Source organism: Chiloscyllium plagiosum, unplaced genomic scaffold (assembly GCF_037043375.1).
Source record: "Chiloscyllium plagiosum isolate Xiang-an unplaced genomic scaffold, Cpla_swu_hap1 HiC_scaffold_34, whole genome shotgun sequence".
Classification (NCBI taxonomy): Eukaryota; Metazoa; Chordata; class Chondrichthyes; order Orectolobiformes; family Hemiscylliidae; genus Chiloscyllium; species Chiloscyllium plagiosum.
In genome coordinates, this window is record NW_028270172.1 from 34,276,862 (window position 1) to 34,301,868 (window position 25,007).

General features: G+C 40.2%; 1 protein-coding gene across 5 annotated transcripts in view; it reads right to left on the minus strand.

Annotated features, from left to right (window-relative positions):
• Positions 1-24,784, minus strand: part of anln (anillin, actin binding protein) — a 105,488-nt gene extending 80,704 nt beyond the window's left edge. For 2 of the 5 annotated variants that reach the window (XM_087978598.1, XM_087978594.1), the window contains exons 1-3: positions 24,632-24,784; positions 15,392-15,539; positions 10,282-10,524 (exon numbers count right to left, since the gene is read on the minus strand). In XM_087978598.1, the coding sequence (XP_087834724.1) occupies positions 10,282-10,524; positions 15,392-15,539; positions 24,632-24,649 (409 nt within the window). In that variant the 5' untranslated portion in view covers positions 24,650-24,784. Of the gene's footprint in view, positions 1-10,281; positions 10,525-15,391; positions 15,540-21,896; positions 22,042-23,010; positions 23,101-23,256; positions 23,337-24,631 lie in introns of those variants that run through there. The other 3 variants (XM_087978596.1, XM_087978597.1, XM_087978595.1) reach the window with 3 other exon arrangements.
• Between the last annotated feature and the right edge of the window lie 223 nt (positions 24,785-25,007).

The following is a 25,007-nucleotide window of genomic DNA, read 5'->3' on the forward strand; positions in this document are numbered from 1 at the left end:
TCAGTAAGGGAACCAAGGGTTATGGGATAAAGCAGGAAAGATCAGCTATGATCTCATTGAACACTGGAGCAAATTTGATAGGCCAAAAGGCACAATTCTGTCACCACCTCTCATGGATAGCTTTGTTCTGGGAGTTGTGTCAAGCTTCAAGAATTGTTGTAGCAGTAGTCATCAAGGCAAGTAAAGAATATTCCATCACAAACCTAACTTGTAATATGTATATTGGACATAATTTGCAACCTAACTCCCCAAAGTATTTGTTTTGTTGGCTCCAATTCAGTTTCTGATCAATGCTATCCCAGAGAATGTTATAGTGGGATTCAATGAGGACAACTTCATTGAACATAAGATGACTGCATGGTAGGATGCTCCAGCTGGAGCTCATCCACTCTGCCCATTTCTTTCCCCCTCCCTTCTCTTGGCATCAGACATCTGACCCCGAAATGGGGATGCCAGTGACGAGTGGCCCGGAGCAGGGCGCGGCCGCAACAGCCCAGGATAGAGTGTGGCCACAGCCAGCAGTCAGACTACATGGAGGACTCCTGCACTGGTCTACTGCAGACAGCCCTTGGGGAGAGACTGTGATGCCTGTCTTTTCAACTTGCTTCTTGTTTTTCTGGCCCAAAGATATAAAGTGTACAGCTATAACTTTTTTCTTCATTTCTCTCATCTATGGTTGAGGATTGTACCCAAAGATTGGCGCAGTGCTGATGACATTGTTACACTGTAAATAATCTGTAACTGAAGCTGTACCTAGGTAACTTGTAAATGGCGGTGTAAGTGGCGACTGATAAACTTTTCACTGTACCCATTTGAGTACATGACAATAAAGCTAAGTCAATAAAGATCAAGGTGAGTGGTTGGACTCTGTCTTGGTGGAGAATGTTATTTACAAGGGCAAGGCGATGTTATATGCTATTGACCAGTCCAAGGCTGAAGTCAATCAAAAATACAACAAAGATATTTGAGTTATTGTGATACAGTGGTGTCTGTAACCTTTGAGCTAGAAAGTCCAGGTTTCAAGTCACACCTGCTGCAGAAATGTGGAATAACATCTCTGAATAGGTTTATTAGAAAATATCCAATACCTCCTGCGGTGATTTACTGAGTCTGACACAATTGGTATGCAACAGCCGTAATTATCTTAATTTCGGTTACTTATGACTCCAACCAATGGAGAGCTTTCTCCCAGTGGCTATTTTTCTGTTGTTCCTTAATGTCATACTTAATCAAATTATGCCTTAATGTTGAAGGCATTCTAACCACAGCTCCAAAGTTCAACTCTTTTGTCACTGTCTGAATTAAAGTTGCAATAAGATTAAGATCTGAATGGCCCTAATGGAACTCAAACAGAATATGAGCAAGCAGGTTATTCCTTCGCAAGTGAAACGTCCTCCATTAAGACACTTAATTATCACAATACACAGCGGCATGTGGCAGGACTGCAAAGGGTAGTTACAAAACTGTTAACTACAAGATCTCATGCTAGCTCTATTGCTTAGGACGCAAGCAGTCTTACATTATAGATTAATCCGCTTGATGACTCATTTTGAAGCATGCTTGTTGCTCCTGGAATCTTCACTGCACATGGGTTAATCCCCCACCTGGACAATAATAGTGAGGTGGGGAATTACAGTGCCCAGTTCTCACCTTACAGTCAAGCAATTATTGTTCATCAGATTGTGCTCTTTCAATGTAGAACTCTCCTTTACACTGTCCTTGTAAGCTTTTTACGTTTGAGTACAGCTTTCTCACTTCCCACACTTCCTCTTCCCCCCACCCTCCCCCTCACTCATCTCTCAAAGTTACTATTCACTCAGGAGATTTCAATCACTATCCAACATCCAGATCTGGTCACCCAGTTATCAGAAGGATAGTATTAAGCTGGAGAGGTTTCAAAAGACATTTGCCAGGATAATTCTAGGTATGGAAGGTTTGAGTTATAAAGAAAGGCTGTACAGGCTGGGACGTTTTTCACTGGAGCAGAGGAGGTTGAGAGGCGACTTTACAGAAATTTATAAAATAATGAGGGGTATAGCTAAAGTTAATGGTAGTTTTCTTTTACCTAGGATGGGGGATTTCAACAATGGGGTGGGGGGGCATTTTTTAAGGTGAGAGGAGAGAGATTTAAAGGGGCAAATATTTACACAGAGGTTGGTTCAAGTGTGGAATGAGCTTCAATAGACAATAGGTGCAGGAGTAGGCCATTCAGCCCTTCGAGCCTGCACCGCCATTCAACATGATCATGACTGATCATTCCTAATCAGTATCCTGTTCCTGCCTTATCTCCATAACCCTTGATTCCACTATCTTTGAGAGCTCTATCCAACTCTTTCTTAAATGAATCCAGAGAGTGGGCCTCCACTGCCCTCTGGGGCAGAGCATTCCACACAGCCACCACTCTCTGGGTGAAGAAGTTTCTCCTCATCTCTGTCCTAAATGGTCTACCCCGTATTTTTAAGCTGTGTCCTCTGGTTCGGCACTCACCCATCAGTGGAAACATGTTTCCTGCTGCCAGAGTGTGCAATCCTTTCATAATCTTAGACATCTCAATCAGATCCCGTCTCAGTCTTCTAAACTCAAGGGTATACAAGCCCAGTCGCTCCAGTCTTTCAGTGTAAGGTAATCCCGCCATTCCAGGAATTGACATCGTGAACCTACGCTGCACTCCCTCAATAGCCAGAATGTCTTTCCTCAAATTTGGAGACCAGAACTGCACGCAGTACTCCAGGTGTGGTCTCACCAGGGCCACAGCTGCAGAAGCACTTCTTTGCTTCTATACTCAATTCCTCTTGTTATGAAGGCCAGCATGCTATTAGCCTTCTTCACTGCCTGCTGTACCTGCATGCTTGCCTTCATTGACTGGTGTACAAGAACACCCAGATCTCTCTGTACTGCCCCTTTACCTAAATTGATTACATTGAGGTAGTAATCTGCCTTCCTGTTCTTGCCACCAAAGTGGATAACCATACATTTATCCACATTAAACTGCATCTGCCATGCATCTGCCCACTCACCTAACTTGTCCAGGTCACCCTGTAATCTCCTAACGTCCTCATCACATTTCACCCTGCCACCCAGCTTTGTATCATCGGCAAATTTGCTAATGTTATTGCTGATACCATCTTCTAAATCATTAACATACATTGTAAAAAGCTGCAGTCCCAGCACGGATCCCTGCGGTACCCCACTTGTCACTGTCTGCCATTCCGAAATGGAGCTGTTTATCACTACCCTTTGTTTCCTATCAGCCAACCAATTTTCAATCTAATCTAGTACTTTGCCCACAATACCATGCGCCCTAATTTTACTCACTAACCTCCTGTGTGGAACTTTATCAAAAGCTTTCTGAAAGTCCAGGTACACTACATCCACTGGATCTCCCTCGTCCATCTTCAGAGTTACATCCTCAAAAAATTCAAGAAGATTAGTCAAGCATGGTTTCCCCTTCATAAATCCATGCTGACTCTGTCCTATCCTGTTACTACTATCCAGATGTACAGTAATTTCATCCTTTATAATAGACTCCAGCATCTTTCCCACCACTGAGGTCAGACTAACTGGTCTATAATTTCCTGCTTTCTCTCTCCCACCTTTCTTAAAAAGTGGTATAACATTAGCCACCCTCCAATCCTCAGGAAACAACCCCGAATCTATCGAACTCTGGAAAATAATCACAACGCATCCACGATTTCCCGAGCCACCTCGTTCAGTACCCTGGGATGCAGACCATCAGGCCCCGGAGACTTATCAACCTTCAGACCTAACAGTCTCTCCAATACCAAATCCTGGCAAATATAAATTCCCTTAAGTTCAGGTCCTTCAGCCACTGTTACCTCGGAGATTGCTTGTGTCTTACCCAGTGAACACAGATCTGAAGTACCCATTTAATTCCTCTGCCATTTCTTTGTTCCCCGTAATATATTCCCCTGTTTCTGTCTTCAAGGGCCCAATTTTAGTCTTAACCATTTTTTTGCCTTGCACATACCTAAAAAAGCTTTTACTTTCCTCCTTTATATTATTGGCCAATTTACCTTTGTACCTCATTTTTTCTCTGCGTATTTCCTTTTTAGTAATCCTCTGTTGCTCTTTAAAAGCTTCCCAGTGCTCAGTTTTCCCACTGATCTTTGCTATGTTATATTTTTTCTCTTTTAACTTTATATGTTTCTTAACTTCCCTCATCAGCCACGGCCGCCCATGCCTCCTCCTAGGATATTTCTTCCTTTTAGGAATGAACTGATCCTGCAACTTCTGCATTATACAGAAATATCCGCCATTGTTCCTCCACGGTCATCCCTGCTAAGGTATTGCACCATTGAACTTTGGCCAGCTCCTCCCTCATAGCTCCATAGTTCCCTTCATTCAACAGAAGTACTGTCACTTCTGACTGTACCCTCTCCCTCTCAAATTGCAGATTGAAGCTTAATATATTATGGTCACTACTTCCCAATGGCTCCTTCACTTCGAGATCTCTGACCAATTCTGGTTCGTTACACAATACCAGATCCAGAATTGCCTTCTCCCTGATCGGCTCCAGCACCAGCTGCTCTAAGAATCCATCTCTAGGGCACTCCACAAAGTCTCTTTCTTGAGATCCAATACCATCCTGATTCTCCCAGTCTACCTGCATGTTAAAATCCCCCATAACAACTGTAGTAACATCTTTACGACAGGCCAATTTCAGCTCCTGATTCAACTTACATCCAACATCCAGACTACTGTTTGGGGGCCTGTAGATGACTTCCAAGAGAGTCTTTTTGCAGCTCTATCCACACTGACTCTACATCCCCTGACTCTAGGTCCCCCTGCGCAAGGGACTGAATATCCTCCCTTACCAACAAGGCCACCCCACCCCCTCTGCCCGTCAGTCTGTTCTTACGATAGCACGTGGAGCCTTGAATATTCATTTCCCAGGCCCTGTCCACTTGAAGCCACGTCTCAGTTATCCCCACAATATCGTATCTGCCAATTGCAAAAGAGCCTCAAGCTCATCCATCTTTTGTCTAATGCTTCGTGCATTCATGTATAGTATTTTTAATTTGTTACTGCTCTCACCCTTCCCATCAACCCCTATTTCACTCAACCTTACAGCATGATCCCTTTCCGAGTTTTCTGCCTCGTTAATACAGTTGTCTTTCTTGACTTCTCTTGTTCTAACTTTCCCTTCAATTTCCTTTTTAAACATCCAGTTTGTCCCCTCCCCCCCCCCACTACTTAGTTTAAATGTAGCAGTGCTGCAGTAGAAAACCTGCCTGCCAGAATGCTGGTCCCTAACCTATTAAGGTGCGAACCGTCTCTCTTGCAGAATTTATGCTTACCACAAAATATACCCTGAGGAAGAGGAGGATGTGGGTTCAATTACAACGTTTAAAAGACAGTTGGATTAGTACATGAATAGGAAAGGTTTGGAGGGATATGAGCCAGGAGTAGGCAAGTGGGACTAGTTTAGTTTGGGATTACGTTCAGCATGGAATGGTTAGACAGAAAGGTCTGTTTCCGTGCTGTATGATTCTATGACTATAAGAGAACATGAAAAAGTGAAAACTGTTATTCAGTTCATAGTTGCAATTATGGACACTGCCCTCTGCTGTCAAAAATCAATAATTACTATCTTTGAAAATAAGGCTGGGTCATACCTTTGCTTTGGAATCATTTGTCACTTGTGTATCTTTCACAATAAACAGTTATGCAGTTTCACTCAAATCATAAACTTTCATCAATTTTCTTGTTCTCATATTTGTAGAGTTTAAGATGCATATTTTGAACCAATAATCCTTCAATTACATAAATTATAAGTACGGAAGTCTTTATGGACGGCCCTATTTCAAAATCTTGAATGCATCTTCCAGGGTTAGCATATCAGTGAAGTGATGAAATCGCACTTGCCAGTTGCTTAGAATAAAGAAAATGTGTGATCTTTTAACATGGAAACTTTCCACTGCAGTTACTACACCATTCCGGATGATCGGGACTTTTTCCTTTTAAGACCTACCATAAGCATATTGGAGGAAATGGAAGAATTGAAAATTAACCCATTTGCCACATTATGACACCTTCTGTGGTCATTAAGTAGGATATGAACATGGAGCTTCTGGATCAGAGGTAGGGACACTAACACTGTGTCACAAGACCTAATTGAAGGACAGTCAGAGGTCCTGTTTTTCATAAGACAATAAACAAACATCCTTTCCAGTCCACAATGGATGTAAAACATCCAGTGTGACTATTTCAAAATAAAGGAAAAGGAATTATTCTGATAATGCACTCAAAACTTATCCCTCAACTAATGTTGAAAAAGATTTCTATTAGTTATAGTACCTTGTTGTATGCAAATTCTCATTTCCTACATTTCTATTTAGACTAAACCACAAAAGAATATTTCAGCTAATAAAATGCATTGTGATGTCCTAAGGTCACGGAAAGTACATTTTCAATGCAAGTTTTTTTTTTCCCCTTCATTCAAACATGACCAAGTCACACCAACAGGCAAGTTCTTTAACTATACAAAAGCTTGTGAAATATTAAGCATTCTCTTTTCAATTCCCTTAAGAGCTTGAAATATGAACAGCGCAGTCTGGCTAATAGAGTTTTAAAGGAAAGCAATTGACTTTATTTTTGATATTAAGCAATCCATTGACTTCTTTGGTTTATTTCTTTGAGAGAAAGGATAGCGATCAGAATAATACAATGACCTTCCATGACCTTACAGAGCATTGCTGCTGGTCAATGTTAGAGTTGTGCATTATCTTGATTTTTATTGCTCAACATTGGAGTGCCTTCATCCCTTGGTGCTGGATTTCTCTCTCTCTCTATCTCTCCCCCCCACCCAACTCTCCAAGCTCTCTTCCTGCAAGAGGACCTGCTCCTTTGGGAAATGACTGGAAAAATCTTGTTGAGGAGATAAGGACATTGGCTACCAACTGGCAAAAACCCATGTCATCTCCTTCCACTCAGGCACTTGACAAGCCAGAGTGCAGCCTTTTTACACATCAAGGACCCGAGGGTCAAATAAGGGCAGAGGCTGGCAACTCTATTGAAAGCAGTGTCACGGTGAAGCGGTGACTGCTGCAGATATGACATTCACTGAAAGCCAAGGATTATAGCTGGATCCAAGGCTAGATGCAAGTGACAGAGAAAAGAGGTTAAGTGTTGGGGATTGTAAGGAAGAGGAGTCAACAATGTCACTCTCAACAGCTCCCTTACCCATACTTATCACAGTTCATTATAAGACCATGTCATGACTCATCATTCACTGGATTAATACTACCATTAATTTCCCACTTAAAGGCCTTAACTGATAACTGGAAGGGACAAATGTCCATTGATCATCCACCATGGAATTAATCGGGGGGGGAATGGCAGAAAATTAGCAAGGTCCCCGCCCTCCTGCCTCGTCAAATGTCCCCCATATTGCTAACACTCAATAGGGGGCAGAAGGGAGAGACAAATTATTTGAGCAAAGTTTTAGTCTTCTCTCCCAATGAGCCTCATGAGGAGATAATGTGATATTTTAGAACATAGAACAATACAGCGCAGAACAGGCCCTTCGGCCCTCAATGTTGCGTCGACCTGTGAACTATTCTCAGCTCATCCACCTACACTATCCTATCGTCCATGTGCTTATCCAAGTATTGTTAAATTCTCCATAATGTAGCTGAGTTAACTACATTGGCAGGTAGGGCATTCCACGCCCTTACAACTCCCTGAGTAAAGAACCTGTCTCTGACATCGGTCTTAAATCTATCACCTCTCAATTTATAGTTATGTCCCTCGTATAAGCTGACATCATCCTAGGAAAAAGCCTTTTACTGTCAACCCTATCTAATCCTCTGGTCATCTTGTATGTCTCTATCAAATCCCCTCTTAGCCTTCTTCTTTCCAATGAGAACAGACCCAAGTCTCTCAGCCTTTCCTCATAAGACCTTTCCTCCAGCCTAGGCAACATCCTGGGAAATCTCTTCTGCACCTTTTCCAATGCTTCCACATCCTTCCTGAAATATGGTGACCAGAACTGTACACAATATTTCAAGTGCAGCCGCACAAGCGTTTTGTATATTTGCAGCATGATATTGCACCTCCGGAACTCAATCCCTCTACCAGTGAAAACTAACACATCTTATGGCTTCTTAACAGCACTATCAACCTGGGTGGCAACTTTCAGGGATCTATGTACATGGACTCCCAGATCCCTCTGCACATTCACACGACCAAGAATCTTTCCATTGACTCAGTACTCTGCCTTCCTCAAAGTTTGTGCGAAGATTTGTAGCTCGGGTGCTCGTTGTTGTGGTTCTGTTCGCCGAGCTGGAAGTTTTTGTTGCAAACGTTTCATCCCCTGGCGAGGCGACATCATCTTGGGAGCCTCCTGCAAAGCGCTTCTTTGATGTTTCCTCCGGTGTTTATAGTGGTCTGTCCCTGCCGCTTCCGGTTGTCAGTTTCAGCTGTCCGCTGTAGTGGTTGGTATATTGGGTCCAGGTCGATGTGTTTGTTGATGGAGTTTGTGGATGAATGCCATGCCTCTAGGAATTCCCTGGCTGTTCTCTGTCTGGCTTGCCCTATAATGGTAGTGTTGTCCCAGTCGAATTCATGTTGCTTGTTGTCTGCGTGTGTGGCTACTAAGGATAGCTGGTCGTGTCGTTTCGTGGCTAGTTGATGTTCATGTATGCGGATTGTTAGCTGTCTTCCTGTTTGTCCTATATAGTGTTTTGTGCAGTCCTTGCATGGTATTTTGTACACTACATTAGTTTTGCTCATGTTGGGTATCGGGTCCTTCGTTCTGGTGAGTTGCTGTCTGAGCGTGGCTGTTGGTTTGTGTGTCGTTATGAGTCCTAGGGGTCGCAGTAGTCTGGCTGTCAGTTCGGAGATGCTCCTGATGTATGGTAGTGTGGCAAGTCCTTTTGGTTGTGGTATGTCCTCGTTCCGTGGTCTTTCTCTTAGGCATCTGTTGATGAAGTTGCGCGGGTATCCGTTTTTGGTGAATACCTTGTATAGGTGTTCCTCTTCTTCTTTTTGCAGTTCTGGTGTACTGCAGTGTGTTGTGGCCCTTTTGAATAGTGTCCTGATGCAGCTTCGTTTGTGTGTGTTGGGGTGGTTACTTTCATAGTTTAGGACTTGGTCTGTGTGCGTGGCTTTCCTGTATATCCTTGTAGTGAATTCTCCGTTCGGTGTTCTCTGTACCATCACGTCTAGGAATGGGAGTTGGCTATCCTTTTCTTCTTCTTTCGTGAATCGGATTCCTGTGAGTGTGGCGTTGATGATCCGGTGTGTTTTTTCTATTTCCGTCTTTTTAATGATTACAAACGTGTCATCGACATATCTGACCTAGAGTTTGGGTTGAATTTGTGGTAGGACTGTTTGTTCTAACCTTTGCATAACTGCCTCTGCTATGAGTCCCGAGATTGGTGATCCCATGGGTGTTCCGTTGATTTGTTCGTATATCTGGTTGTTGAATGTGAAGTGTGTTGTGAGGCACTCTGCCTTCTTGTTATCCTTCCCAAAGTGCATCACCTCACATTTAGATGCATTGAACTCCAGTCGCCACCTCTCAGCCCAATTCTGCAGTTTATCCAAGTCCCCCTGCAACCTGTAACATTCTTCCAAACTGTCCAATACTCCACCGACTTTAGTATCATCTGCAAATTTACTAATCCATCCACCAATGCCTGCGTCAAAGTCATTTATAAAAATGACAAACAGCAGTGGTCCCAAAACAGATCCTTGTGGCATACCACTAGTAACCGGACTCCAGGCTGAATATTTTCCATCAACCACCACTCCCTGCCTTCCCTCAGAAAGCCAGTTTCTAATCCAAACTGCTAAAATCACTCTCAATCCCATGCCTCTGCATTTTCTCCAACAGCCTACCATGTGGAACCATATCAAAAGCTTTACTGAAAAGTCCACATATACCACATCAACTGGCCTACCCTCATCTACATGCTTGGTCACCTTCTCAAAAAATTCAATGAAGTTTGAGAGACATGACCTGCCCTTGACAAAACCATGTTGATTATCTGAAATCATATTGTTGCTTGCTTGGTGATTATAAATCCTCTCTTATAATCCTTTCCAAAACCTTCCCTCCAACAGAAGTAAGGCTCACTGGTCTATAATTATTTCTATATTTTGTTTTAATAAGTGAGGCAGCCAGAAGATGATGTGCAACACTGAAGTTGATAACATGCCACTTATTGCTGGAATATTCAGAAAGGGATAGTTGTTCTCCAAAAAAGTAAATCACATTGAAATATATGTGAAATATAAAGTATAATTAGGCCATACCATAACTGTCCCATTGGAGTCGTTGTTCGACCAATGCTTGCATTCGATTCTTCACAGAGGATACTGGAAGTGTATTCTGATTCACACTTTGCTGGTTCTGAACCCCAATTAATGCAACAGGTTGACTAGGAGAATGTTGTACAAGAGGAATTCCCAGCTCTTCATTCTCTGCCTCAGGGATCGGAGTTTCCATTTTATCTGAACAGCGTCGTTTGGATGGAGAAGGCTTGGTTGACACTTTTACTACATTTAAAAAAAACAAAATTAAAAAAGTGAAGAACTCTGCCACTTAAAGGAGAATAAATACCATCAATTGGGAAATGGAACAAGAGGAGAGGATATATATTTAAAATTGAGTTAACTTTTAATCACAAGATTAGATTACAGCCCATAAAGGTGCTATTTGGCCCATTTTGCCTGCAAAAACGGGTTAACTAAGCACCATTTCCTAGTGCCAATCTCCTGCTTTATTGCCAAACTCTTGCACTTTAAAAAAATCAAAATAATCATAATCAGAGATCTCCTGAATGCCTCAATTGAACTCAGTGCTCAAAAACATGCTTGATTCCTGCTTTTCATCCAAAGGCCAATCTTGTTTTTGTGACTTTTCCTTCTAGGATTCTCTCCCTAAACTACTTTACTAGACTGCCTTCTCCCACCTTCAAATTTGCCCAAAGGATTGTCTCACCCTGTGGGAGAGCTGTCCACTTTACCCTCCATGCCATCATACTGCTGTAACCAGTGTCACCTATCCTGATTCCATTTTCCTTTAACACATGCACCTTCACTCATCTGTCCAATTTGGATCATTAAGCATTGACATTGACCTTTAAAGTGAATTCCACATCCTGATAACTCTTGGTTCAAAGAAAATTGTTCCTATTTTCTGTTCTAAATATAATACATTTAATGTTATAGCCATGGTGTCTCACTCTTGATACATCATGGACTGGAAACAGTTTACTTCTATCCATTCTGTTCTGCCTTTTTATCGCTTTAAACTCTTCCAACTTTTTGCTCCAGAAATCTCTATTCTTCTGATATTTCTTGAAAACATCATATTTAAATCTAATATTTAACCACTGATTCATTTTATCTGAAAATATCAGAAAAAGTTAATCAATGGTTAGACATTTAGTTAAATAGTGTATTTAAATGAAATGTACATTCTACTATGCTGCAGTACACTGCATCAACATGTTATGCCACTGAGCATCCAGCACATCAGAATTTCCACTTAAGAATGGAAATAAAGACAAGCAGATCATTCAGTCAATTAGCTCAGAGCTTTAGAGGCATAATTTTAGCCGATACATCTGCATGTGGTACAATAGGTTGTATTGTTAAATCCAAAATCACAATTAGGAGTTTTGATGATCACATTGCCTTGGGTTTCTAAGTCCAATATAAACTGGCAACAGTAGTGGTTCAAAACTAAACCCTAGGACTCCTGCAACTTTCCTTCCACCGACTCAACTACTGCAGCGAGTGCAAACTGTTCTTTACTTGTCATTTGATTTCTAATCAACACAAAGTATGTACTCCAATAACCCATTGCATTAGCCTCAAGTAGTCATCTTTCATTTAGAACCTGGAAAAATATGTTTCGAAGTCTAAGTACAATATCACAGCTACCACAGCTCACTACTATATCAAAGCTGTGATGGAACTTGTTCAGAGGGGACCTTTTCCCTTCTGAACTAATCTTGGATACTATCCACCAAGTTATACTTGTATTGTTAACCTTTAGGTTTATGACTCAAAACCAGTTTGATTACTTAAGATGGAAGTAAAATAAAACTAACAGTCCTTAAAATTACTAGTGGCTCATTCATCATCCTGTTTAATAAAAAAGGTACTACAAAAACCTATTTTCCCCAACATTGGTAGCTTACCAAATGCCTCAATTTGCCATTAATACATCAATTTCCTTAAGTAATCTGTGACATTTAAAAAAAACCTTCTATTCTTAGCTCTTTCAAGCTTCCTTCTCAGTTGGATCAACATCATTGTTATTTGAGGAGGGTATTAGATTAGATTACTTACAGTATGGACCGACCTGCCCAAGCGCAACCCACCCAGACCCATTCCCCTACATTTACCCCTTCACCTAACACTACGGGCAATTTAGCATGGCCAATTCACCTAACCTACACATTTTTGGACTGTGGGAGGAAACCGGAGCACCCGGAGGAAACCCACGCAGACACGGGGAGAATGTGCAAACTCCACACAGTCGCCTGAGGCAGGAATTGAACCCGGGTCTCTGGCGCTACAAGGCATCAATGCTAACCACTGTGCCACCCACAAATGTTTTCAGGTCTTTTCTTGTGAAATATCCAGAATGTTTATATCTTTGAAGATTCTTATCAGTGACTATCTTCATATGTTATACCTCACCTCGGTGGCTAGACATCACCCTGTGACATATTCTTGCATGTATCTTAAAACACCATTCACTTTTTTCTTACAGGATTTATGGAGGTTATTTTCTCACTAAATCATTTCCGATGTGCTTATTAATTCATTTACAATTTTTAAAAAAAATCTTACTTTGCTTCTTACTTGTCTTGCATGCTCAACATTATATTTTTAACCAACCTGTTCAGTCATGATATCACATACCTCTGGAATTTGAAGCCAGGCCTTCTGGCCCAGAGGTAGAGACATTATCTAATTAATGCACCTCAACAGCCCTAAATTAAAGTGTTCCACCAAGATATTTTAAGCATTTTGTCCAGATATGTTAAGACATATTTCTAGAGTGGGTGACTCTTGAATCCAGGTCTTCTTGCTCAGCAGCAGGGAACAGTATCACTGCACGTCAACAGCCCTCCTTTACAACGTACCTCTTATTCCCTAGCGAAGTATCATTGAACAGCCTGCCTCAATTACACTTGGGTGTAATCATTATACTAGTGCCTTAATTAGATTGTAGCTTAATATTTTCATTAAAATAAAATCATGAAGCTAGTGGACCTGTGCCTCACCACCCACTTCACCTTCAACAACAATCTACAAACAATCCAATGGCACACCCATGGGTTCTCCGCTATCAGGATTCATAGCAGAAGCGGTAATGCAGAGACTTGAACAAACAGCCCTACCAACCATCAAACCAAAAATCTGGGTCCGCCCCATAGATGATACCTTTGTCATCACAAAACGAAACAAAATAGAAGAGACATTTATCATCATAAACACCACCCTCACAGGCATAAGGTAGGAAGAAACCGACAACAAACTCGCATTCCTGGACGCCACAGTCGAAAGAAAGGACAACGGAGAACTACAAACCTGCATATACAGAAAACCGACAAATACTGACCAAATGCTTAACTACATCAGCAACCATCCCAGCACACATAAATGAAGCTGTATCAGAACACTATTCCAACGAGCCACCACACACTACAGCACAGACGAACTTCGGAAAACAGAGGAAAACCACCTATACAACGTATTCGAGAAGAACGGATACTCAAAAAATACAGTCCGCAGATTCCTCAAGAACAAACCACGACAAGAAGAACAAACACAGCCAGAAACCCTAACCACCTTACCATAATCAAAGATGTTTCAGAAATGACAGCCAGACTACTAAGACCCCTCGGAATCCTAGTAGCACACAAACCCACCAACACTCTCAAACAAAAACTAACAAACTTAAAAGACCCAGTACAACCCATGGACAAAACCAACGTCATCTACAAAATTCCATGCAAGGACTGCTACAAACACTACGTAGGACAAACAGGAAGAAAGTTAGCCACCAGGATACACGAACACCAGCTAGCTACAAAAAGACACAACCCTCTCTCCCTCGTAGCCCTACACACGGATGAAAAAACCCACCAATTCGACTGGGACAACACATCTATCCTGGGACGGGCTAAGCAAAGACATGCCAGAGAATTCCTAGAGGCCTGGCACTCCAACCACAACGCCATAAACAAACACATAGATCTAGATACCATCTATCAACCCCTCAGAAAACTTTCAGGAAATGACATCACCACAAACCCCAGGAACCCCATCCAGGACAACCATATAAATAAAAAGCAGGAGACAACAGCTTCACTTCACTGATGATGTTACCTAGCCAGGTAATGAAACGTCTGGATATCAAGCCTACAGCTCAGCAAGCAAAGCTACACCCTAAAGAAATAATTTATTATTAAAAATTAATTGATTAGTGTGCAGTACTCAACCTGTGAGTAGCCACAGTTAATATCATCAAAAATGATTTAAAAACTACACAACCATTCACAGGTTTATAACTAATTGTCAAGATGGAAAATCTGTAAGAGCCGAGCTACTTCTGATGGTGCCTCAATTCAACAGGTTCTTAAAAATGTAACCTTTCATCTGCAGAAATGGTGGAAATTCAATGATGACATGGATAATTGGTCAGATCTACTATGCCATGAAACAGCAAAGATCGCAGAAGCTTGAACACAAGAGTTATCGGCATAATTTATAGAGTAATTTGCACTGAACAGACATCCCAAATGTGACCTAACCCCAGTTGCCAGCATTTTGCCCTCTAATGCCTTCCTATTCTACTTAACTTAATGATGTTTTGAGCTGGCTCAGCCAACTTTGTGCTGAATAGACCAATTTTGCTGGAACTCTACCCCAATGTGTTTAATTGTTCCTTTATTTAGGTAAAATTAGTCCTTTTAAGATTAAATGGTCAGCCCTTTAGTAAGCCTGAATACCATCTCAGGTTAAATGTCATTCTGTGTTTGCCTTCCTTCACACATCACAACTTCAATTTTAAATCAACATTTTCATAATTACATATATAAATATCAGGTGGAGATTAATATCACCTCAATTCAAATGCATTAAAATTAAGACATCTTTCAGCAGTTTAGGCAAAGGCATGCATATAATATGGAAAGCATCTTCAAATATCACGTTTTAGTTTAGATTTTAAATTTTAGATATATGGCTAGATAAGCGTTCACAAACACCAGGTATGTGGGACACCTAGCTCAATAAAAAATATTATTGCTTCTTCATAATAGAAGATTACTGTTTCTATTCACTTGGGTACTATAGAACATTTTTTGGTCATAAGCAAACACAGTAAGAAATCTTTTACCTTCCTCAGTAACTTCCAATGGTTGATTGCTAGCCTCAGACAAAGGTTCCCTGGATCTTTTTACAATTTGTCGAGCAGCTGCTGTGGGCCTCTCAGCCATCTTCTTCTGCAGATTCTCTCGCCGAGCCCGAGTTCGCTCAAGTAATTTCTAGAATAGGTAACAATTCTTGGTATTGTCCACAGTCTTGTATAAAAATCACAGATTACATAATGTAAACACTGAGCAAAAAATTGCATCACTTCATTCAATTAAAACAATAAGCTTTTATTGAGGAAAGACAAGTGAAGCACAAAAACTGCATTATTTCTAAAGTCAAGATGTGCTAGGCTAAAGCATGAATATGGGTTTGAAAAACGATTTTCAAGCACATCAGGAATTACAAGTATAAAATCACATCATTGGTCAAGTCACTTATTTACTATAGCTTGGTGAGTATTAGTAAATTCTCCAAAAATATAGTAATTTCATTATCGATGTTATTTATATTACAAGTAGTTATATGCTGTGAAAATAAGTGAAAAGTAATCTCAGATGAAAAGGTCATCAAGCTATATTATCATGCCACAGATCTCTAAGAAACTGAATAGTTCCTGCATATTTTGCTTTTAAAGTTTAAATTTCCAATATATAAAGTATTTGCTTTTGAAATACAAAAGCATATCTGCCTGCCTTCAATGTTGTTTTTATTGTATCATGTTGGCACCAAAACAACAAAAAGGCTAAGTGGCAACAATGGATACATGCACGGTCCAATGAAGGATATCATCCAGAACTTCCAGCTCCTGTCGATCTGCTAACGCACATCAACTTGTATTCATAAAAGCAATTTTGCTTTATCACAAGACGTTTTATTGCAGAAAATAAAACATTCTGTCTCTGAATTTAGAGCAAAACTAGAAAAATTCTGCTAGATTAAAAATGCTGAAAATAAAGTCAAATCAAATCACTTACCAATTTACATCTCAAATTATAGTAATAAAATGAGGGATATGGAAAGGATAATAGTAAAGTTCAAAATAAGACATAAAAACAGTACTTGGCAGCATTTGTTATTTGCCACTCAGGAGGACATGGATGTTTACTGAACATACTTTTAACAGAATGATAGATTAAAAAAAAGACAAATAGTGGTGATAGAGTAGGTTCAGGGACTTGAAATAGAAGATCATCCAGGATCTTACTGAAACTTGGAGTGGAGGTGAATTTAAATTATGGTTACTTTTCTCCATTTAAGCCCAAGACAACAAGATATTGTTTGATTTACACCTTTTCCTTTCTTTAAAATCCCATGAAAGGCAAACCAAAAAGGTGCTCACCAAAACCAAGTTTTTGAGTTCCAATTTCTGAAAATGAACCCACAGCAAAAAGGAGCAAATATGGTGTTTATTAACAATACACAAAATGTGGAGGTGTTGCTTTGCTCCTCCATCCACACATGCACAGGCAGTCAGGTAGTTTTGATTAATCCAAAAGACATTAAATACCATTTCAAGAGAGTCACAGCTGCCCAGAGGTGACTAATTGATCACTTCCTCAGAGAGCTGGGCCCAGTAGTTTTCTTTCTTGCAAAACATAGGCTTCTTACCATCTAGCAACTTTTTTTTTAAAACCACAGATGAGGGTCTGAGAAAGACTGCCAATTCAGCCTAGAGTCCTACTCTTCCTCTGGTCATGAAACAACTATCTAAGAAACCCAGGATTGCATACATCAGCAAACTTGAATTTCAGTTGGATAATTTTAAAAAAACAGGTGATATTTCAGGTACTGAGGCCTGAGCTTGGCAGACTAATTGGAAGGCTCTTAAAGCATGGCTTTAAAGCTCCCTGAGATCACAGTACAAGGTTCAATGTAGACTATTAGCAACATTTTTTACATAATAGATTTCGGTTTCCCTTTTCCTGAACAGTAGATCTGGATTCATATGCAGTCCAGACCAGATAATAGCAGTTGATTTATTCCTTCACTAAGCAACATTAGTCAGACTGATGGATATTTACAACAAACAATAATGATTTCACAGTCATCAATAGGCTAGCTTTTTATTGAATTCAAATTTCACCATTTGCCAAGGTGGATTCTAATCCATGTGCTCAGAAGCACTAGATTACCAGTCCAGTGGCACTACGGTATACAGGTAGGGAGGCAGAGGTAGTGGTAATGTTAGTTGTCATAATATCACATGACCATCTTAAAAGGTATATCATCTAACTGGCTTAGAATCTATTTGACGACAACCTGTTATATTTGAAACTCTTCACGTACTAAAATTGTTTTCGTGTCCTAAATGAAATTTGGAAAATTATAGAAGACCAGCTCAAGGTAAAAATTAACTTCAGGATCAACAGACGGCAATCCCAAGAATCTAATGACGAACTTGTCAGCAAAGAAAAATAGTCAGAGAGGCTCGTTAAATTAGTTAGTTGAATGTTACCGTTTCTGAGCATTTTATCAACATATCCTATTATTTTCTCCCTCACGTACTTTTTTAATTCGCTTAGTCATTTCCAGTGTTAGCAAGCTCCACATTGTCTGCAATATTGGAGTAAAGATGCTTTTCATGAACCTGTAACTAGTTACTAATCCTTTATTAATGACTCTTATATTCTCAAAAGGTACAAAGTATAGGTAAAAACACTTCTGAAACGTCCAAGCTGATATTTGAAACTTTCCAACTGTGCAATTTGGCAGTTAACAATCAGCTGCCTTCATAGAATTTGTATATCTTGAAACACATACCAAGTCTACTAATCAGCACTGCAGCAGAATATTTCGTTAAAGCAGCTGAATCTCATTTCTCAAATATGCACAATTTGGCATGTGACTCAAAGTTCAAATTCTATTGGAGTAACTGATGCACTGCCCCATCAATTCAAACTACTGGGCGACAGAGATGTATGAATTGAAATGTTTCATTTGCAGCAGTGTCTCCTGTCTCTTAAAGATTGAAGTAGTATCTTAGTTTTTAGGTGGCCTTTAATTCACAATTATATATCAAAGTTACTATTACTGGAAATACAAGATGTTTTGAAATGAAATTACTGATTCTTTACCCAAAAAGTTTGAACAGAAAGAGGAAAGTGAAAACCAATTATAAAAATTACAACTCACTGATATTACAACATAATCAGGAAAGCCAAAATATAGGTAAACCATGTGGACTACAAGTCTGACCCCTGACTGTAAAAGCAGTCTAAGTATGGCAGGATGATCGTTATAATTGGGCTCAATGCCATTTTGTTAATTAAAAAACGTTAAAATGAACAAATGCTCCCCCTCTATCTGCTGGACTTACATAGAAATCGTAGATTTCAGGTGAAGCCAGAACAGCTTCAGCTAGAATTCATTGAAACAAAGATTGAATAGAAAACAGCGGTTGAGCACAACCAGCACTCATTGAACCATGTACATTTTTGGAAGGGAAACAAGAATAAAATTTGATGAGGAGCAGATAAATTAGTACTAAATTTGTGTAGTGGAAATAAAATTAAACCTATTGAATGGTTTACAAGAAGCTTATAGAATATATACATGTAAAGTAGTAAAATATTTCTGTACAAAAGTATCCAGTAATGGCCTGGTCTAAGACAAGGGGAAAACCCTGCTAGATACAGTCCTATAATTGCAAAAACACTGACCAGAGGTATTTCTCAAAGCCTAACATATTTACTTATCAGAAAGTATATCTATTCTGTACATCTGGACAATGAAACTCTCAGGAAACAAAAACTTTACAGTGCTATCAACAGCCAGTTTACAAGAAATAGCAAGGGATGGAAATAATAGGAAATAAGATATGCTTTGATATAACATATGGTCAGGTCTCAATCTAAATTCAGGGTAGATTAAAAAGTAATATATTTAATCTACTAGAGTTAAAGGGTTCTTGGTTTTTAGAGTTAAGTTTAGATTAAAAATATTCAACAGAGGCAGGGAGATGAAAGAATAATAATGATCATTCTGCAGGAATGGATATATAGCATTCCAGGACAGATATTACGTTATATATTTTTCTCCCAAATACTTGTTAAATTATTACTTTTTTTAAAAGTGTTGTGTATAAAACCACAAATAAGTTTCATCAAGAATTCAATACTGCAAAAGGCATGTAAAACGTCCATACTTTTCTTATGATTGTTGTATGTTTTTCAAGTACATTTTTGTTTTTTCTCAATTGGGTTGTACCCGTGGAAAGTATTTTGAGCTGTTTATCACTGGGTTACAAGTGGCAGGAGTAATCTGAAGTTAAAAAGGAGATAATTCATAGTTAACACCTAGGCAACTTTTCTTTATAGACAGCAATAAAGAAGCAGGACTGGGCCATTCAGCCCTCAAACCTGCTCAGCCATTCAAGATTGTGGCTGATCACCTACTTCAATACTATTTTCCCAAATTATCCCCATATCCCTTGATGTCATTTCTAACTAGAATTCCATTGATCTTAGTCTTGAAATTTATTGATCAGAGCTTCCACTGCACTCCGGTTAGATAATTCCAATGATTCACCATCATCTGAGTGAAGAAATCCCTCCTCACCTCAGGCCTAAATGGTTTCCCCTTTTTACTGCAGACTCAAAGTTAGAGAAACATCCTTTCTGCATTTACCTTTTTAAAATATTCATTCCCAGAATGTAAGTATCGCTGCTGAGACTGATTATTGACCATCCCCAATTACCCTTGGGAAAGTGGTGGTGAGTTGCTTTCTTGCACCACTGCAGTCAGTTAGGAGGTGCTATTACCCTGCCCATGACTTCAAAACATCGAGAGCCAAAAATGTATGCGATACATGAGAAGCATTCACAACAACATTCTATAGCATTACTGAAGCAAAATAACTTTGCTCTGTACTCAAATCCTCTTGCTATCAAAGACAACATAGTTTTAAGCTTTCTAATTGTTTACTGCATTGTATATTACCTTTCAGTAATTTAAGAAGAAGGATGTTCAAGTCCTTTTAGACATGATCACTTTCCAGTCCCTTATCATTTAAGAAATAACCTGCACCTCAGGTTGTCATCAACGGATGACCTCACATGTATTCATATTCATATTCCATCTTCCATGTGTCCCATCACTCACACAGGCTGTTGAAATCCTCTTGAAACCTCTGGTTTATCCTTGCAATATACATTCCCACTTAGTTGCATGTCATCTGCAAACTTGGAAGTACTTGGTCCCAGCATCCAAACTATTGATAATAGCTTGTGAATAGCTGGAACTCAAGCCTTGACCCTTATTGTACCCCACTAGTAACAGCCTGGTAATCTAACCACTGGTACCAAAGCACTAAGCCTCGAAACAAATACTGGAACACGACTCTCAAGAGGAAAATAGTTATTAGTTTAAAGTTGCAAACTGGTTCTGTTTCCCCCATTCTAATTTTGAGGAAACTTGTCAGTTTTGCTTCTCCTTTACATCACACAAAATTTGAAAATTATGAAGACTTAAAGTGGAACATTTTATGATTTCAGCAGAAAGCTCTACCTCCAACAAAAATATTTTTTCTTCAGTAGTAATGAGCCAAACATATATTTATATGTCCTGCCACAACGTAGTCAAAATGACAGGTACATTTTCTTAACTGTTCCTCAAAATTAAGTTTCACTGTAGATACAGCTACAGATGAGAAACTTCACATGTTTCTAGGTGTTTAAGTTTAAAACATTACAAACTTTGAGACCAATTGTTTAGATGTGCTAACATAAATGCATAGCAAACAAGGTTTTAATTTGTTGCTTTACATCAGAATTGTAGATTTTATTGCTACATACAGTAAACTCAAGTTGAAAGAATTGCTGTAGGGTTAGCATTTAATTGAAAAAAATGTTTCATTAAAACAGTGATGTGCATACCCCTGCATTACATTTTTATTATGCCATGTATGTTTTTGCATTGATTATGTGAACCTCTTGCTCAAAATGAAATATTTGATCAACCTGTACACTCCTTTTCCCATAGCTGCCAATTAATAAAATGGTTGTTGTATTGCAAATCATTGTTGTACAAATAAAATAAATAAAGGAAACAAAAAATTTAACTGAAAATACTATGGCTGATTTGCTTTTTCTATTTTGTTTAGAAAACATTTGGAAGAGTAAATATAGCCAGAGTAGAGTCAAATGTCTATTGTCAAAATTGATTGAAGCACTTTTCTACCTTTTCAGATATCTGTATTTTAGTTTTTAATTGCTCTAATACATGCCACATGTCTAGCAGTAAATTAAAAACTGATATGCTATCAGATTGGCAATCAAATAAACTGTTTATGTTCAAACTAGCTTCTCTTTCCTACAGTATCAGTAAGTCAGTTAAAAATTGTAATGTAAAATAGCCTCAATAATTTTTTTTGTTTCAAATTACCTCTTCTGGATAAGATCTCAGTCATACACAGACACAAGGCATTACTGAAGTTTCTGTTTGATCCAAAGTATAAACCAAATTGTGATCCCATATTTACCCTCTATCCATGTAAGGAAATTATGACAATTTCACAAGCAGCTACTTACTATACAGCACATCAGCTGATCAGTTGCAAAGTCAAGTTTAAGTTTTTTTTCATTTCTATGAAGCTTTAAACAAATTAATACTTTTAGTTTACGGAATTAAAAGATGTTGTCTCCAAGTCCTAATTAGAAATAGTCACGCATTCATAAAGGTACTCTATTCCTACTGATTTTATCTGAATAGTTCCTTATTTCTTTTCTGCATTATAAAAAGGCGGGCACAGATTGGAGTTGGAGGAATGTGAACTCAGTGGAAAGCATTCCAAACAGATTACGTATAAACTCAAGTAGCATTTCAAATAGAGGAGGTTTAGAAGAATAACAAATAAGGAAGTTCAGAACAATTACAGCAAATGTTAGAAACTGTAACGGCGCATCATCCGCCGTCACTTCCGCCACCTCCAAACAGACCCCAGCACCAAGGATATATTTCCCTCCCCTCCCCTATCAGCTTTCCGTAGAGACCACTCCCTCCGCGACTCCCTTGTCAGATCCACACCCCCCACCGACCCAACCTCCACTCCCGGCACCTTCCCTTGCAACCGCAGGAGGTGCAACACTTGCGCCCACACCTCCCCCCTCACTTCTCTGCAAGGCCCCAAAGGAAACTTCCATATCCGCCACAGATTCACCTGCACCTCCACCCACATCATCTACTGCATCCGCTGCAGCCGGTGTGGCCTCCTCTATATTGGGGAGACAGGCCGCCTACTTGCGGAGCGATTCAGAGAGCACCTCTGGGCCACCCGGACGAACCAACCCAACCAACCTGTAGCACAGCATTTCAACTCCCCCTCCCACTCCACCGAGGATATGCAGGTCATTGGACTCATCCACCGCCAAACCACAACAACCCGACGGTCGGAGGAGGAGCGTCTTATCTTCCGACTGGGAACCCTCCAACCACAGGGGATGAACTTGGACTTCACCAGTTTCTTCATCCCCCCTCCCCCCACCTTGTCTCAGCCGGATCCCTCCAGCCCGGCACCGCCTTCCTGACCTGCAGTCTTCTTCTTGACCTCTCCGCCTCCATCCTACTCCGACCTATCACCCTCACCTTGACCTCTTTCCACCTATCACATTTCCAACGCCCCTCCTCCAAGTCCCTCCTCCCTACCTTTTATCTTCTCCTGCTGAACACTCTCTGCTCATTCCTGAAGAAGGGCCTGTGCCCGAAACGTCGAATCTCCTGTTCCCTGGATGCTGCCTGACCTGCTGTGCTGTTCCAGCAATAAAGTTTCAACTTTGATCTCCAGCATCTGCAGACCTCACTTTCTCCCCAAAGTATAAACCAAATTGTGATCCCATATTTACCCTCTATCCATGTAAGGAAATTATGACAATTTCACAAGCAGCTACTTACTATACAGCACATCAGCTGATCAGTTGCAAAGTCAAGTTTAAGTTTTTTTTTTCATTTCTATGAAGCTTTAAACAAATTAATACTTTTAGTTTACAGAATTAAAAGATGTTGTCTCCAAGTCCTAATTAGAAATAGTCACGCATTCATAAAGGTACTCTATTCCTACTGATTTTATCTGAATAGTTCCTTATTTCTTTTCTGCATTATAAAAAGGCGGGCACAGATTGGAGTTGGAAGAATGTGAACTCAGTGGAAAGCATTCCAAACAGATTACGTATAAACTCAAGTAGCATTTCAAATAGAGGAGGTTTAGAAGAATAACAAATAAGGAAGTTCAGAACAATTACAGCAAATGTTAGAAACTGGCAGCTCAGTCAGCATCTGCGATAAGAGAAAAACAGGATTAAGGGTGTTCAGTTCTGATTACTGGTACAGCTAATCATCAAAGGCAACTCACTCGTCCAAGTTACAAAGGAGCAACGTTGCCAAGCAATAATCACTCCCTCTGATACGACATACGAAAATCAGTTCTCCTATGACACGATGGTTTGTTCTTGTACAACCCCGCGTTATAGAAAATCGCGCTTTAGAAACAGTGCTTGAAGTGTTGGTGTTGGAATCGCGTTTCGTACTGTAGAAACAATGCCAATTCGTCAATCGCGTTACATTGGTTTCTTGTTGACGAAACGCGCGTTATAACAGAGCGAGCAGGTATCACATAATTCTGAAATGTGCCACGTATCATTCTGAAAGCCTTTCAAAACAAGGGAATAGGGGAGAAAGTTGAAGCAAAATTAACGAAAACAAAATTGAGTTGACATAACTGTCTCGCCCACTGGGCTTACTGGTTTATCTTAAAACCAAGAGAAAGTTTGCTTTTACTGTTTGGTTCATAGGACAAATTCCTTTTGAGAGGGTAAAGGATACCATCCTGCATAATTCAAAGATAACAATTTTGATTTAACAAAAAAATGCTGGAAATAAAACTCAGCAACTCAGCGTTTATTAATTTCAACTGTGTTAACGTTTTAGGACTCTTGACCCCTCATCAGAAAATTTGGGGGGTGGGGGGTGTGGAGAGAGTCCTCGCCCGTAATTTTTTACACGTAACCAAAAACACAAGTGGCAGCGTGGAAACAACGTGCAGCGAGTTATGACGGAAAGTCGCTCTTTGGATGCTGAGCCTTGGAAGATCAGGGAGCAGGGTACAGCAGCAACAGCTGAACCTCGATGAATAACAGATCTGACATGATTAGGGTGACCTGGACAACTTGCACACACTACTCATGGTCTCGTTCTCCCCTGAATTGCAACCGCCGAAACTCCCCGTTTCGACAACCTAGCCTCCTGACACGGGGGACACGGAGCCCCTTACCTCAGTGAACGGGTCCATGCTTTCCGAGTGACACGCCAGCCAAATCAGCCCGTGTCAAACAACCTGCTTCCTCAAGCTCTTCTCGTGCTGCTGCCTCCACGATCTCGAACTGCGCCCAACTGCATTCAAAATTTCAAATTCGGCGCCTCCAACGGTACAGGCTAGGATCGCGAGACTGGAGGAAATGGGATGAGGCCGTGTGGCAACGGTCAGGCTGGACGTCACTTGACGAACAATAATAGAAACCAATTGAAAATGGCAAACGACACAGCACGCATCTTGATGAACAGACCAAGTAACCAATCAAATATCAGGAGCTGCCCTTTCCCCTCCTCCACCCGGAAATGTTTCGGACAAGGCGGGCTCAGAGCTAATG